This window comes from Eptesicus fuscus, chromosome 4 (genome assembly GCF_027574615.1).
Source record: "Eptesicus fuscus isolate TK198812 chromosome 4, DD_ASM_mEF_20220401, whole genome shotgun sequence".
NCBI lineage: Eukaryota > Metazoa > Chordata > Mammalia > Chiroptera > Vespertilionidae > Eptesicus > Eptesicus fuscus.
The window spans coordinates 39,388,274-39,405,278 of record NC_072476.1 but is presented as its reverse complement, the minus strand read 5'-3'; the positions used below and the strand labels follow the sequence as shown (position 1 = coordinate 39,405,278).

The 17,005-nt window shown below is 44.0% G+C and overlaps 1 protein-coding gene across 3 annotated transcripts in view; it reads left to right on the top strand.

The window, feature by feature from the left end:
• The window catches only part of SNX24 (sorting nexin 24), a 154,107-nt gene extending 137,102 nt beyond the window's left edge, over positions 1-17,005 (top strand). The window contains exons 4-7 of one of the 3 annotated variants that reach the window (XM_054714962.1): positions 7,207-7,301; positions 8,613-8,645; positions 9,181-9,245; positions 16,132-17,005. In XM_054714962.1, coding sequence (XP_054570937.1) covers positions 7,207-7,301; positions 8,613-8,645; positions 9,181-9,245; positions 16,132-16,184 — 246 coding nt within the window. In that variant the 3' untranslated portion in view covers positions 16,185-17,005. Of the gene's footprint in view, positions 1-7,206; positions 7,302-8,612; positions 8,646-9,180; positions 9,322-13,307; positions 15,065-16,131 lie in introns of those variants that run through there. The other 2 variants (XM_008141342.3, XM_054714963.1) reach the window with 2 other exon arrangements.

Genomic DNA, 17,005 nt, shown 5'->3' with positions numbered 1-17,005 from the left:
CCACCCCCCTCTGCCCTTATCTCCCCCCCTCCCCCGCACTGTCCTTATCCATAGGTGTATGATTTTTGTCCAGTCTCTTCCCATACTCCCCACACAGACACCCCTTTCCCCCTGAGACTTATCAATCCACTCCCATTCTATGCCTCTGATTCTATTAAGTTCACCAGTTTATTCTGTTCCTCAGATTTTTAATTCACTTGACTTTTAAATTCACTTGTTGATAGATATGTATTTGTTGTTCATAATTTTTATCTTTCTTCTTCTTTTTCCTCTTTTTAAAGAATACCTTTCAGCATTTCATATAATGCTGGTTTGGTGGTGATGAACTCCTTTAGATTTTTCTTATCTGTGAAGCTCTTTATCTGCCCTTCAATTCTGAATGATAACTTTGCTGGGTAGAGTAGTCTTGGTTGTAGGTTCCTGCTATTCATCACTTTGAATATTTCTTGCCACTCCCGTCTGGCCTGCATGGTTTCTGTTGAGAAATTAGCTGATAATCGTATGGGAGCTCCCTTGTAGGTAACGAACTGTTTTTCTCTTGCTGCTTGTAAGATTCTCTCTTTGTCTTTTGCTCTTGGCATTTTAATTATGATGTGTCTTGGTGTGGTCCTCTTTGGATTCCTTTTGTTTGGGGTTCTGTGCGCTTCCTGGACTTGTAAATCTATTTCTTTCATCAGGTGGGGAAAGTTTTCGTTCATTATTTCTTCAAATAGGTTTTCAGCATCTTGCTCGCTCTCTTCTTCTGGTACCCCCCATAATTCTGATGTTGGTTCGCTTGAAGTTGTCCCAGAGGCTTCTTACACTATCTTCAACTTTCTGAATTCTCTTCTCTTCATGCTTCTCTGGAGGAGTGTCCTTGGCCTCTTTGTATTCCAAATCTTTGAGTTGATTCTTGCAACCCTCTAGTCTGCTTTTGGGTCTCTGTATAATATTTTTTATCTCGGTCAGTGTATGTTTAATTTCTAGTTGGTCCTTTTTCATATCCTCAAGGATCTCATTGAATTTATCGGCCTTTTCCATGAAATTCTTGAAAAACCTTATAACCGTGGTTTTGAACTCTATGTCCAGTCGCTTGTTCACCTCCATTTCTTTGGTTTGGGATCTGTTTCCTTGCCTTCTCATTTTCGCTGCTTCCCTGAGTTGGTAGGGTAGCTTTGTGTACTAGATGTCCTATTGGTTCAACGGGTCAGCCTCCCAGTTACTTGAGGTGGACACTCTTGGTGTACCCTTGTGTACTGTGTGTCCCCCAGCAGGAGCTACAGCAAGGGCTAGTTTTCTCCTCCTTTGCTTGGGCGGATTTGGAGCAGTCTGACTAGAGCTACAGTTAATTTGGTTGAGCTGTCACAGAACAGGCCATTTATATGCAAAAGCCGCTGTGTGGAGCCTGGGCGGGTTTGTAGAATGTGCGGGGCGGAGTCTCAGGGCGGGGCGGGGTCTCAGGGCGTCACTAGGCTGGGGCATGGCCAACGGCGATGGCTGCCGTCAGCCGTCTCTGCCTTTCCATGTTTCCAAGTCCCTGCGCCCCGCGCTCCAGCGCAGTAAAACAATGATTGCTGGGCGCACCTCTGCAAAAAAGTCACTCTCACTTTCCGACCCGATGGCCGAGAGTCCAGCTTCTCCCCGTAGGTGTCTGGGTCCCCCAAGTGTCCCCAGAAACTGGATTTCAGAGTGATCGGGAGCTTGTCTCCCTGCGGGTTGAAGAAAAGCCGCGCACCCAGTCGCCCGCCGCCAGCCCGATTCGCGTGCCTCCGTACCTCAGCTTTTCAGCGTTTGTGCTCCTTTCTCTTCTTAGTTGTAAATCTTCCACTCAGCCAGCTTTCCCGTGGTTCTGGGTGGTAGATGTTTTGTCTTTTAGTTGTATTTTTGAAATTGTTGTGTGAGGCAGCAGATTAGTTGTTTAACTATGCCGCCATCTTGGTTCCTCCTGAATCTGTGAGGAATTTCTTTAGTGAGTTTTTCTGTTCATTCTCTAGCACCTCCAGTCTGCATGTGTCTGACAGAGCAACTAACAACATTCCACGCCCAGGATACTTAGCAGCTCTTACGATGCCTGCTCTTTCCATGCATGTGCCTTTTTGCTTGTTTTACTGCACATGTTCCAGTTAGAGATGACTTCTCCGCTGGTTTGGACAGTACTTTCTTCTTATTCCCGCAGCTTTGAAAACCATCGCCCTCCTTAACAGAACGGTCACTTAACATAAAGACCACATACCTCCTGGGCCCTCCCCCGCCTCGTTCCCTGCTTGGCACCCCTCTGGGTGACCTCTTCCTCTGGAAGAAGATCATGCCTCCTTCAGTGGAGGGTGGGGATCGCTCAGCTCCTTTTCCACTTGTACCGAAACAGCTCCTCAGTACTTACACCTGTAAATTTTAATTTGATGCGATATAGTTTCAACTTTTTCTTCAACTTGTCACGTTCGTTTTGAATGCTGATGTTTCATTGCATACATTAGATGACCTGCCATGTGTCCCAGCTTGCCTGCAATGTCAGAACTCTGCCATCTGTTATTAGCTAAACAATTATGCCCTGGCCGGGTTGCTCAGTGGTTAGAGTGTTGGCCCTCAGACTGAAGGGTCGTGGGTTGGGTTCCTGTCAAGGGCACTTACCTCAGTTGAAGGCTCGATCCCCACCCTGATCAGGGAGTGTGCAGGAGGCAACCAATCGATGTGTTTCTCTCACATGGATGTTACTCTCTCTAAAAACAATGAAAAAAATATCCTCTGGTGAGGATTAACAAAAAATTAAATCCTATATAATAAAAGCCTAATATGCTAAGTGCCCGGTCGTCCAGTCATCCGTTCAACCAATCAAAGCATAATATGCTAATGATATGCTAAGGATGCTCAACTGCTCACTATGATGTGCACTGACCACCAGGGGGCAGACAGTAGACTGGTCGACCAGTCGCTATGATGTGCACTGACCACCAGGGGGAAGATGCTCCAACTGGTAGGTTAGCTTGCTGCTGATCAGGACTGAGCGAGATGGGCGGACATGCCTTGAAGCCCTCCCACAGCCCCTCCCCAGCTGGCTAACCTCCCGCGGCCCTGATCGTGCACTGGTGGGGTCCCTCAGCCTAGCCTGTGCCCTCTCGCAATCTGAGACCCCTTGGGGGATGTCAGAGAGCCGGTTTTGGCCCGATCCCCACAGGCCAGGGCGAGGGACCCCACTGGTGCACGAATTCGTGCACTGGGCCTCTAGTTAAATTATAAAACAATTAGGTAGCCCCAGTCTGGGACCTGTCACTGCCCAGCAGTTCAAAATGACCCTCTCCTAGCAGGGGTAGTACTAGAGCCCCTCAGCCATACTCTGACTCAGCAGTAATCGAATTGAAAGCATATTCTCCTGCATGTTTGGCTAACTTTGGGGACCCTCCACACCACAGATGGTTGAAGTGTGGAGTTACATATAGAAGACTCAGAACCCATGGATGTGAACTACTTTCGAAATTTGGTGCAGCAGTAGATTTTGGACTTTCAGAAAGAATCCTTCACCAGGGTAGCCTCACTGGTGGACAAGTATTTTCCACCACAGCTCAGAGCTGAAAGCGCTAATGAGTTCTAATAGCAGGACACACACTCCAGGTGGTTCTAATGGACAAAGGAGGAGGAAAGTAAGCAAGAAGGCAGCCATCCTTGGGGCACTGGCAGGCGCGCCCGCCCAGCAATGCTGCAGGCCCCAGACCATGTGGGAGCTAACAGCAGGTGTCCTGGGCTGGGCTGTCGGGCCTGGGAACCTCTGGCACTGTCAGCACAATTACAGATGTATGTGTCCTTTTCAGCAAGCAAGATCCTCAGCTCTCATCCAATTTTCAAAGTGATCCATGAATCATTGAGGGCCAAGGAGCCCTGTTTGCTAGATGGACAATAATCCAAACTTCCAAACCCAATAATATAGGTTGGTGGGAATTGAGACAACAAAAAGAGTCAAAGGAAACAAATTAGCATTTATTGAATGTTAATTGTGTGCCAGAGACTCTTGGAGACATCATCCAATCCTCCCAATAACCCTCTGAGGTAGAGGAAGTATTTGAACCCAGGTCTTTCTTGCTTTTAAGCTTCCTACTACACAACATTGCCTCTCTAAAGAATGAACATGACTGGCCATTGAAGATAAATCACAAATAAAGAGAAGCAAGTTAAAACAATGGGGAAATAAGATTAGATATTGAACAATGTAATATATATATATATACATATATTTTTTTTTAATTAAGAGCTTATCTACTGAATAAAGTTGGGTGATTTAGCCCAGACTGTGGTCCCAAACATGTGGGATGGCCCTGGGGTGCAGCTTCTAGAAGGAGTGGTTCTCCTTGAGCAAAAGCTTTTGAAGAAACTGGAGATATAAATGGACAGTGTGAGCCCCACTTCACTGTTGGGTCTCTCACGGGATGAGATCTTGTGTTTACAAACCAAAAAGTTTTGTTGAACCTCTTTTGCATCTTTCCACCAATTTATGACAGTCATTCACTTACATATTTCGTATTAAATTAGGTACTTTCTCCTATATTATACTCTATCTCTGCTTGGGCTTAAGGATTAATGATTTTCTTACAAACCTTCTTAGCAGAATTTAAGAAATACTCTTAATCATGTAACTGAGTGCTTAACTAACCCCTCAATGCCACTTAGTTGATAACTGTAAATCCTGAAATCCATATTGGCCATTGCTTTGTGGAAAATATTATATGAGCATATCAAGTGAACATTCAACAGAAATGCTCACAAATTGCTGGAGGTTTCTATATTCCTTTTAAAAAAAAAACCACCAATATATATTACCTAAAACAATGCCATCATCTGTTTGGAATACTCTGTTTGGGGAGGCTAAGCAGGATTCATTCCCGTCCTGGTGTTGCAGTGTAAACAGCTTTTTGCCTGTCTTTTGTCATTAATGATCATGCTGGAGATGTAGCCAGTGCATTGTAAGCCAATCTGTCAAGGCAAATAAACAATTCACCTTGTTAAAATTCCCTAAATCTTGCATTAATAAAACCAAAGTAACCCCCTGAACACTCAAGAGATGTCTTCCTCCATACTGCGGTGATGGATGACATGTCTAAAGATCCTGGAAATTAAGTAGTTCGGGTCATTAAAAGTGTCCCACACTTGTTATTGATTTAATTTATTTTAAAAGGTGGGGGTGGAGATAAGAATGTTACAGGCCCCCTCCCCATTTTTTTTAATCTTGAAAGCTACCACTTGTACACATAATTAAAACTATTGCTTGGGTTTTATTTGTTACAACATTAAGCTTTTTTTATTCAAATACATATTATGTTATTCTCTTAACCTGATATCTAGAAACAAGTAGATAATCATTGCAACTCATGTTATGGCAAAAATGCCTTGGAGCTTCGTTTGTATGATGGTGCCTGGAACCTAGAGTTCTAGGCACTGAAATAATGACCTTTTGGATACCCCAAAATTTCCTCAGGTAGATAAAAGTTCAGATGAAGGTCAAATGATTTGAAGGAAATTAACTGAAATAGTAATGAAAGTATGCCTCTGGATAGAGGAATATTTTTTCTCTATTGTATGAATGTTTCCTTTTTCTACTTTTATAATAAAGAAAAGAGTAAACATTTAGGTAGATGGAAGGATGGGTGGGTGAATGGATGGACGGGTGGGTGGGCAGGTGGATGGGTGGATGGGAAAATATTTGGAGAGTGGTAGAGTTTTTCACTTACATATAACTATAGTCTAAGGAAGTTTAGGTTATGTGAGTTGTCTACTTGTTTGTCACCAATTTTCTCTACTAGCCCATACTCTACTAGACCGTTGTACTCACTACCATATCCCAGTGCCTAATAGAATAGATGCTGTTTGTTTATTTAATAGATAAAGTATGACCCCCAAGTATTTTTCTTTTTGTTTCTTGTTTATTCCTTAATCTTCAGCGGGCACAATGGGCTGTGTAAGGACTAGTAACAGCCTCAGACAGGACTGAGATGACCCCTTTCCAGGGACTGAACAGCAGGAGGGTTGAGCACTAGTGTGGTACAGAGGTCAGACTGCTGGGACGGGCAACCTGCGTAGTCGCTCACTCCATTCATATGTCCTGAACTGGGTAACAGTATTCCGGAACTGTACGAAATGGGGTAGCTCAGTATGTGAATTATAGCAAAAAAAAAAAAAATACATGAAATTATGCATATACAAAACACACATCATTTGACCTTCCTTTTGTCATTTGTTATGTACCATATGCATCACCCTGCAGAGCTGTTCCTGATCAGCTGTGTGAATGATATTTCACCATTATTCTCATTGTTCTTTAAACAACTTTTTTGGGGAAAAACAGCCATGGTACATTGTGAAAATGACCCTTGGCAAATTATAAAAATGACCCTTGAAAATAGTTATATTAATTTCAGAGATTAAGTTCATTCATTGATGTTTTTTCCATGATCTTTGCAAAAAGGGAGGGAGCAGCAAATGTGCAGTCAGTTGGCAAGCTCTGCCGACTCTTAAAAATAGATATGTGTGAAAATGTACTTTACAGTTGTCCACTAAATTTCTCCTTGAAATTGCATAATTTGGTACCTGAAAGCAGACATGGTTTCGCTCTTTAGTAGAGCTCTATAAATGGAACAACTCTGGATTTTTTCAGTATATAGGCTGATTTACACTTAGTGGTAAAGTTGTTACGCTTTAAGTGGAGCTGTCCAAATAGCAATAAATGTCAGTTGATCCTATTGCTGAAACAGGTGATAGCTATTAAAAAAAAAAAAAGTCATGTCTAGTATTTCCTAAACAGTAGCACGTGCACAGGTAAGCGCATGCACGCACACATACACCCCAGACCACCTTATCACTCAGGAAGGAAAGTCTGATGTACATATTATGGCAGTATTAGGTTTTTGAAATGCTCACTCTGGACTAGAATCCCCTCAAAGGCAGGAACTATGTCTACCTGGTATTCCACTGTGTTGCCCTTTTAGCATCTGAATAGTAGATGCTCTGTAAATACTGTTTGGATGAAAGAATAGGTAAAAAAAAGAGCATGTGCTGACACTGAATAGCACATGTGTGGGTCTGAATTCGTGTCAGGTGAAATTTTTGGCGGGACCACACCTCCTATTGATGGTGAGGAACGATGCTGGTAAGAACTTTGATGGATGGTTATGACTTTTTGAAATAGTTTATTTGATTGATTGCCTAGCAAACTTTACTTTCTAAATCTGTGTTCTGCTCTCACAGGCTGTCATTTTAGAAAATGAAGAACTTCCCAAACTGTTTCTTGATTTCCTAAACATACGGCACTTGCCATCTCTACCGAAGGCGGAGAGTTGTGGGTAAGCATCGCTGTTTACTTATTGGACATGTATTTTAGGTTACTCGTCAATCACTTATTGGCCTAACAAATATCCCACAAAGGTGCCAGAAGGGGCAGCCTGGCCACACCCATCCTTTGGCCTGGGACAGCACTCTCGCTCGCCCCCTGCTTGTAGTCAAAGGAATTTCTCCTGAGCCTTCTTCCCCAGATTGTGGCCGATGACCAGTGCTCAGTAACTCAGGTTTAGATTTAAGGAACTGACTTTTTAAATTATGCTACTACATGGAGCGATGGTACATGATGGAAATTGTGAATCTAGATATTCTATTTAGGGACTAATATGTTTATTTGTGCACATTTGAGCAAATTCTATATCCTCTTGGCACATATATTATTTCAAAGTTATAAATGACCTTAAAGATCAATTTACACAACTGCCTTTATTTAAGAGTTGAGCAAATTGAAACACAAGGACTAAGTAGCTTTCCGAGATCTCTCTCCTGGAAGCTGACAGAGCCTGGGCCTTCCAGCTCTTTCCCCACTCTCCTGCCTCTCCCTCGGGAACTTCTAAGTGGGGCTGCAGACCCTGGCCCCATCTACCACGGAACCAGGCATTTGATCTCATCAGCCACTGGGAAGAGTTCTTCTGAAGAATTAACTCGAAATTAAGCTACTCGCCCAGCTCTGGGCGCCTAACTTGATGGGCGCCTGTGTTGAGCTGGTCATGGAAGGTCGTCAGCAACATCCCTGACACATCACCTCAGACTCTGAACCTCCAAGAGGGAAGATGGCTTTATCCATTTTCTCGCTGCCTCCAGACCTGCCTGAAGAACCCACACTACCTATAAGACATTCCTGCTAGCCACACCCTTAGTCCTGTTAAGCCAGATACCCGTCCCAGCCCCCTTGCTGGCAGTGTTTACTCAGGGCCACTTCCCACTCAGTTATTCCCCCGGCTCACCAAGCAGGATGCCTTGTCAGGGTAGCCTGCTCCAACTTACATGGGTTTACTCGGGTTTGAGATTCATGTGCGGTTGTGTATTTTTAAGAGGAGATCTTGGGAATGGGTGAAATCTTTTCTCCATTATATAAATCCAGAAGTAAAACCATAGGATTGTTAAGTGATCCTCAGGAAAATTGAATATTGCAGTCTTAAGATTCCTTAGAATGATGTATCAGCCATGAGGTGACTTCATGAAAACACCTGACTCTCTTCTCAAAATGCCTCCCGACTTAGAGCGTTAGGAATACTGACTATTTTTTTCCTTTGTTGGCATCAACACTGACCTGACTTATATGGTCTTTTTCTTTTCTTTAAAAAAATGTTTAGGTCTTTTGAGGAGACAGAATCTGAAGAGTCAAGGTAAGAACTAATAGTAGTTAATTAGGCGTTATATAGTATAAATCCAGAAAAGGACTGTGGTTTTGTTAAATGTCTAGTTACCATGGTATAAGTGTTTCAAGTCATAATTTTCTTGAAAACCTTTGTTCGGAAACGGATTTTGAGATGATAAGTAAATATTTGATGGGAAGGTCCAGAAGTGACCCGTTCCATCTAGGAGTGACGGAATCAGTGCCCTACATTGTTTCATGCAAATAATAAGAATGCTATTCTTACCAATAACCATACTACAAGATTTTAAAAAACACACTTCTCAGCAATGATTCGTTGTCTAGGTTGTCTGTCTGCTTCAAATCCCACAAAGAAATGTTGGGAAGAAGCGCGCTGCACGGGTCTGTTCCCTCTACCTCTGCTGGCTGTTACTCGCCCGCACTGTTAGATGCATAAACCTTGAGACGTCCCGGCACAGCAGTTTGATCCCCTCAAAGCTAGTTTGTAGTGTTTTCTGTTTACCGTCGTCCTCTGATGCTGACATGCCTGTTCTTGACCTTTCCAGCAAACTGTCCCACCAGCCGGTGCTGCTGTTCCTCCGGGATCCATACGTCTTGCCTGCAGCCAGCGGTAATCAAACCTGTCATCCACTAACAGCTCTTTACTGATCGGACCCTGCACCACATAAACCACGATTTTAATACAGGTCTGAGGGAGTGACATTGGTCCGAGGCTTAATAATCTGCCAATAAACCAGTGCTCTTGGTGTAAGGGACGTTCAGAATTTTAATTGGGGCAAGGCTTTCAGGAGGAAATAGAATTTGTCTTTCTCTCTTACCGGGCCATTTTGAATTAGAGGAATAAGGGAGAAAGGTATTTGCTGCCTTTAATGGCTGAATATATATTTTTAAAGTTGCATATTTAAATATGATAAATAATTTAAGTATAATTGTAATCAATATTTTAGCCTGAGCCCTTTCTTTGTGCCAAGAAATTTACATTTCTCGGTCCCTCTCAAAGTGTTTCGTGGTGCACCTCTTCATGAGTACATCCGCAGATGTTATTTCATTTCCTGAACAACCTTCAGGAAAAGGCAGGGCAGCTGTCATCATTGGCTAATGAGGAAATCAGGGCTCAGTGAGGCACCACCGTGCCTAGTCTCACGTGGCTGATGGGTGAACCCCTGGTTGCCTAATTTCTCCCTCTGTGTTCTTTGCATAAAGTGAGTTTTTAACCTTTGTTTCTGAGAGTAACTAAATAGCAATAGATAAATTATCTATTGAAACCATTCCTACATTATGACAATAAAATCGTATCCCAAGCAAGAGCGAGGGGACTATTCTGTGTAGCAGGGGAGCGTGTACTCAGACCGCCCACTTAGCTGTCCTTTAAAGAAGGCTGGCCAGGATGCAGCCCTGCTGTGTCAAGGGACCATTCCTACCACCCTGACAAGAGAGAGCTGCCTTTGCTATGTAAGAACATGGTCTCATAGCGGTAATTGCCTTTCTTCAGCATTTGCTTTCCATGTTTAACATATACACATATTATAGCAGTTGATAGTATATTAACAAAATGTTATATTTAACAAATATTCAAATTTGTTAGATTCAAATGGGCAATGTTTTTATTAAGTACTAGAGGCCCCATGCACGGATTCATGCATCAGTGGGGTCCCTTGGCCTGGCCTGCGGCTCTCCGACATCCCCCGAGGGGTCCTGGATTGCGAAAGGGTGCAGGCTGTCCAAGGGACCTCACCAGTGCATGATCAGGGCCCGGGAAGGGACTGTGGGAGGGCTCCAAGGTGTGTCCAGCCCATCTCGCCCAGTCCAGATAGGCCGGACCCCAGCAGCAAGCTAACCTACTGATCAGAGTGCCTGCCCCCTGGTAGTCAGTGCGCGTCATAGCTACCATTCGAATCGTCAAATGGTCACTTAAGCTTTTATATATATAGATTCTTATTATCTTTTGAAAATGGTTCCACAAGTACTTTTTGCAAGTATTGTTTATACTCATATATTTTATGCATTTGACTGGAATTCCTGTGGAAGTGTAGAGAGTGGACTAAGTGTAGAATAGCCAGGATGTTTTATGGAAGAGAGTAGATAGTTTATAACCCCTAAATCCAATTCACTAGCTTATTAAACACCACGCGCTATGCACCTGGCTTAATAATGAAGAATGGGAGGGACTTTCTGGGAAAGGACATCAGGGGGCATATGTTTGGAGTTAGAAAGGTAAGAAGTATGTGTCATTGCTAGAATGTTGGTGGGGCTGAATGACTTGCACAGAAAGGGATTCTTGTTTGAGAGTAAGTGAAGTGCACAGGTTTGGTGGGAAGGATGGGGCTGGGTCTGGAGTGAACAATGAGCCGGTAAGGGATGCTGGCTGCAGTGCTCTTATTTTCCTGCCCCAGTCTGGCAATTTTTTTGGTAAATGCGTTCGTCGAGCGAGACCTATTTTCGTGGAACTTTGGCCAATCCAATTTCAAAATCAGATTCCTGTTCTCCTAAAAATATTATACTAATGATAGTCTTGCCAATCTTTAACATTTCGTTTAAAGATAAATTGTGCTTACGTCACATTAATGTTAAGGTTACTCTTCCAGAGGTGATAGATATGGATGTGGACATTCTTTAACAGATATACTGACCCTCACAAAATTAGAACTTTGTCTTTAAAGTTCTAACAATTTAACATTATCCACTTATAAATGCTAATAATCAAATGTGATTCTTGTAGCATATGTTTTCAGCCTTTGTTTCTACTTTTCTGGGAAGTTTAAAACAACTCTTGCCGAGGTTTCCAGTGACTGCAGTGTGGCTAAGCTCTATGGACATTTTTTCTTCTTTTTTAAAAATATATTTTTATTGATTTCAGAGAGGAAGAGAGAGGAAGAGAGATAGAAGCATCAATGATGATGCACACCCCACACTGGGCATATGCCCTGACCAGGAATCAACCATGACCTCCTGGTTCATAGGTTGACACCCAACCACTGAGCCACCCTGACTGGGCCCTGGGGACATTATTCAGTCTCCTGTTACTTGACCTCTTGTCAGCTTTAGCCCTTTCTCCTCCTTCAAACATCCCCTTCCCTGGGCTTTCCTACTTTTCACCTGAAGGCTGTCATAGACCCTTCCCTCATCTCATGACACATTCTTTTAAATAATCTCCTTGCTTGTGGCCTTGATTACCGTGTGTAGACAGCTGAGTCACCCTATTTATTTCCACCCTCTCTGTGAGCTCCACACTCTCACCATGGTTACAGGGCCCTCTGGGGCTGGCCCTGGCTCACGTTCCCCTCACACCCTCTACTCCAGCCACTGGACGTCTTGAGGAGTTAGCCTCAACTGTGCTCCCCCTTCCCCCTCAGGGATTCCATTGCCATGGGCGGGGACTGCTGTTTACTTACATTCCAAGTAACTAGCCAGTGCTTGGTACATTGTAGTGAAACCGGTACTGACTGTGTGCCAAGCTCAGGTCCCAGCACTTGGTTTCACTCCTCAGTTTTTACAACAACCTACCAGGTAGGTACTATAGTAAATCCCTCACTAGCCACTTGGAACTTGCTCCAAGCCCGTCTCTGAGTGGCAGCCAGAGTCATCTTTTCAAAACATAATTCAGTGGTGTCTCACTCTGCTTAAAATCCTTGGATAGCTTCTCATTGCTTTGCAGATAAAGCCTGAATTCCAGCCTATTCTTGAATTGCCTCCCCAGCCCCGCCCTCAGGTCCTCAGGCCTCCTCACTGCTCCTCCTGCTGCCCGGGGCTTCCCTAGGCCTTTGTCCCTTCTGCACAGACTTTCCACCAGCTTCGCTCCCTCTTCCTAGCTCTCTCCTCCAGGAGCCTCGCTGCCCTCCCCGAGGAGGTCTGACCCTCGTTGGATTCATACATGAAAGCGTTATTTTCTTTGTCTTGAAGTATTGGACCACTTAATTTCCTTATAACTGTACTTATTTCAAGTGGTTGGCTTTAGCATAAATCCCGGATACAATGCTGTGCAGACTGAAGTTCAGAAAACAGACTCTGAGCCGTGTGATAGATTGGTTCCCCTGTCCAAGTGATGCGCTCATATGTTACCCACCCTGATAACCGGAACATGGTACAGCACACCGTACAGCTCTGGGTGTCCTGTGTATCTCCTATAAAAATGCAGCCGATTTTTCACGTTTGACAGGATGGCTTTTGTCGGAAATGTGCCCTTAAATGTGGACAACAGGCCCCCCCGCTTCCTGTTCTCTAAAAGCGAGCACGCAGAACGAGCATACCGAAGACTGCGTGAACTAGCTAGCCGCTGTAAACCACGGTGGAAAAACTGCAGCGAAGTATTCCCAGTAGAAATCTTGGAATTCCTTCAAGTATATTGAGATTTTGTTAGAAATTGAATTGCCAGTGTAATCCATCTTCCTTGGGAGAAAACATTCAGATAAAGAGCTGGGGCCCAGCAGCATTCACCGGTAGAACATCCCTTAAATCAATAAGCTACAAATCTGGCCGCGCATCCCTGCAGCGCCGGGTGCTACACTGAAGCGGCGCCAGGCCGAAGCCGCATGACGGATAGCACAGGGGAAGCCAAACTGCAGGGCGCTGCAGATTCCCAAGCCACGGTGGGCCTTCCCTCGTTAACTTCTGCAAAACGCGATGGCGTTTTACGGATGCACACGAGAAAAGCAGTTTTCCTTTTGTTTTGCAGATTACCCTAATGTGGTTATTGAAGGAGTTCTCCATGGGATCTTCTACCCTCACCTGCAGCCCAGGTAGAAAGCCTGCGGGGCCGGAAGAAGCTGAAGCCCGTTTCAACGTTGTAGTCAAGGAAATCGATCACCTACCAAATTAACCTAAACTCTCTGACATAGCAGCTCTAGCTAGTGGTGAAATTCACAGGCCCGGCTTCACTCAGGGCAGGGACATTTCCATTAGAATGGTGCTTTTAAAAATAGAAACTGAACCAGGGCTGTGCTGAGGTCAAAGCCAAATGTTCAAGGCGTAGAATGTACGGTAGCTGCCAATTTAGAAACCCAGGAGCAGGAGGCTCGGGAAGATCCCCGGGAGCACCCAGTGCGACAAAGCCTAGTGACTCTCGGCCTCACTTGGACCGTCTGCTAATTGAAAATCTTATCCTGAGTTGTACTGAGGCTGATCAACTCCGGTACTTTCTGGTTCAGATTTTGTGACACACTCATGTTTTCATGCTGAGGTTTTCTCGGCCGGGGATAGATACATTCTGAAGTGCGGGCACCAGAAGGGTATCACAGAAACGCACACTGCTGACTATGAGGAAGGCGCTAAACTGGACATTAAATTCTGCTGACAGTGTTAGGGCACGTTTTTTTGTGTTTTTTTTTTTGATTTTTCATAGAGAGGAAGGGAGAGGGATAGAAAGCTAGAAACATCGATGAGAGAGAGACATCGACCAGCTGCCTCCTGCACATCCCCCACCACCGGGGGATGTGTCCACAACCAATGTACATGCCCTTGACCGGAATCGAACCTGGGACCTTCCAGTCCGCAGACCGACGCTCTATCCACTGAGCCAACCCGGTTTCGGCAAGGGCACATTTTAAATCATGGCGTTTTTAATTGACATGACAGTGGAGTTGAGTCATATCCAGGGGTTAGCATCTAATGTCAGTACATGAGGTAAAAGGAAAGCCCTTTGGGAAGGCATCATGTTGGAAATCTGTTCACATCTACAATGACCATTTTTTCCTCCGGTGTTGGGAGAAAGGACTGCTTCTTCCATTGAAGACCAATTGAAATTGTTGGTGTTTGTTTGGGGGCTACACATACCTTTAAACACTAGCGTCACACTTACCCCTGCAAGATGCTTGTCCCCTGAGACAGCGTGGGCACTGACCGTGACTGAGCGGACACCGAATTGACAGCACTCACCTTGGTTTACACAGGGCGTCCATTCATTGAATAGGTGGTATTGCCATGGGATTTACTGTTATTTTTCTTACTGTTTCCTTTTTCACTGACCTCATATCTTGAATTAATGTAAGTTAAATGTGTTTATGATAGGACTCCACTGTACACCTTATGGACATTCAGAATTTGAGTAGTAAGTGATATAAGCATATGTGCAACCTGTATGTATGTGCTGTTATTTGGGCATTTCATTGAAAACTAATTAATTAATAGCTAAATTATTTATGATTATTAATTTTAATAAGCTTCTGTGTGGGAGAGAAGAATATTTAGATTCAAAACTAATTACTGAATCATGTTATTTGATTAAGATATAAATATACAAGTTTAAAGCCTGATGCAAACTTTTTAGAGATATGTTTATGATAGATATGGTACCACATATTAGGAACAAGCAAGAACTACTCAATGTCATCAACCAAAAATAACTGAATGGTCAAGTGTTGGAGATATTTTTTTAATGTTTTTGTTATTAGCTATTTTGAGTTAAATAAAAACAAAGAACAAGAAATATTTGAAGTTTTCTTCTGCTCCTAAGATTTTGTTGGAAATACAAATTGCGTCTTGTCTCTTTACATACACACACAACTTCTCATGGATTCACATAGATATATTTTTTATTAATTTCTTTATTGATTAAGGTATCACATATTTGTTCACATAGATATTTATGTCTAATACTAGAGGCCCAGTGCACGAATTTGTGCACCAGTGGAGTCCCTTGGCCTGGCCTGTGGGATTGGGCCAAAACTGGCTTTCCGACATCCTCTGAGGGGTTCCAGATTGCGAGAGGTTGCAGGATAGGCCGAGGGACCCCACCAGTGCACGATCGGGGCCGGGGAGGGACCCAGGAGGTTGGCCAGCCAGGGAGGGACTGTGGGATGGCCCCAGGGCGTGTCCAGCCTGTCTAGCTCAGTCCCAATCTGCCAGACCCCAGCAGCAAGCTAACCTACCAGTCGGAGCATCTGCCCCCTAGTGGTCAGTGCATGTCATAGTGACTAGTTGACTGCCCCCTGGTGGTCAGTGCCCCCTGGTGGTCAGTGCACGTCATAGCGAGCAGTTGACCAGCCTTAGCATATTTCGCTTTGGTTGAATGGACAACCAGACACTTAACATATTAGGCTTTTATTATATAGGATGACAAGGTAAGGGTTAATTACCTCATCTATTAAGCCAAAAAGTACTCATTAAGTAGTTATGATTTATCAAGATAGTGATAATTTAAAGAAAAATACCAAGCATCTTTGGTAGCACACTACTTAAGAAATATTTTCTGAGAATTAGCCTTTTGCACTCGGATGTCGAGTGTGACTAGACACAGTTAGCATTAGAATAAAGGAATCGAGAAAAAAAGCAAGCGAGTACAAAGGGTTAATATTTTATTATTTTTATCTTTATTGTTGAAAGTATTGCAGATACCCCCCCCCCCCCCCCCCCGCATTGATTCCCCTTCACCCTGCTCCCACTCCCTCCCAGGCCTTCACTGCACTATTGTCCATGTCCTTTTTCTTAGTGATGACTTTCATTTTTTATTATATGTAAATGTTTGATATATAATTTCCTATTCCATTTCAATTCCATTGCAGGAAATAGAAACCATAGTAAGTATTTTAAGCAGAATGAAATAATCAGGAACTGAATACTTACAGAATCTTTGAAAGAATGAGGAGGGTGAACTCCTGTTGGGTCTCCAGCAACAAATTCCAGAACATTCCAGCAAGCGCCAGTACCTACATGCCAGGGGAGCTACAACTTTTGCCTTAAGCAGGAGTTAAGGGAGGCAGGAGGCTGCCACTGGAGCCACTGAGGTAAAAACCTCCACTGTAGCTGCGATCCAAGGATCAGCATGTCAGGTCAGGAAGTCACTGTTAGCGCCATAACTGCCTCATAGCGGTGCCCTGGGAGCTAGTGACCGGGCACTGGAACAAGGGGTCCAGCTGCCACCACCTACTCCACAATGGCCTCAACACCCATGGCCTTGCTTCCAGCAGCCACAGCCCAAGCTGCAGGAAGATGGTGTTCACCCACATCTATCTTCCACTCCACATCCCACAGAAGTCCATCCAGTTGTCAGAACCTTATTCTTGATCCCCAGCGTCAAGGGAGTCTGAGAAGGAGTTGGAACTTTCTGATCTCTGCAGCAACTCAAGAGGCCCAGGAAGCAAACTTGTCTTGAAAGTCCCGGTTGGAGGAAAAAGGTTCAAGATTTCAAATTGAGACATCCATCCAAAGGAGAGGACATATTATTTACCCCCTAGGCTAGATGGTGACCCTGACCTTGTTTTTAAAGGCCTGGTGTCCTTCAGGGAGAAAGTGCTTCACACCCTCTAAAAAAACGAATGGGTGAGAAACTTTCTATGACTCCCAATAAAACTTCAGAAGTAGGCAGCAGGAGGGATATGGGCATGTTGAGCCCTCGCCAAACTCTCCGAATCTGTGACTCTGAGCATTCTGACGGAA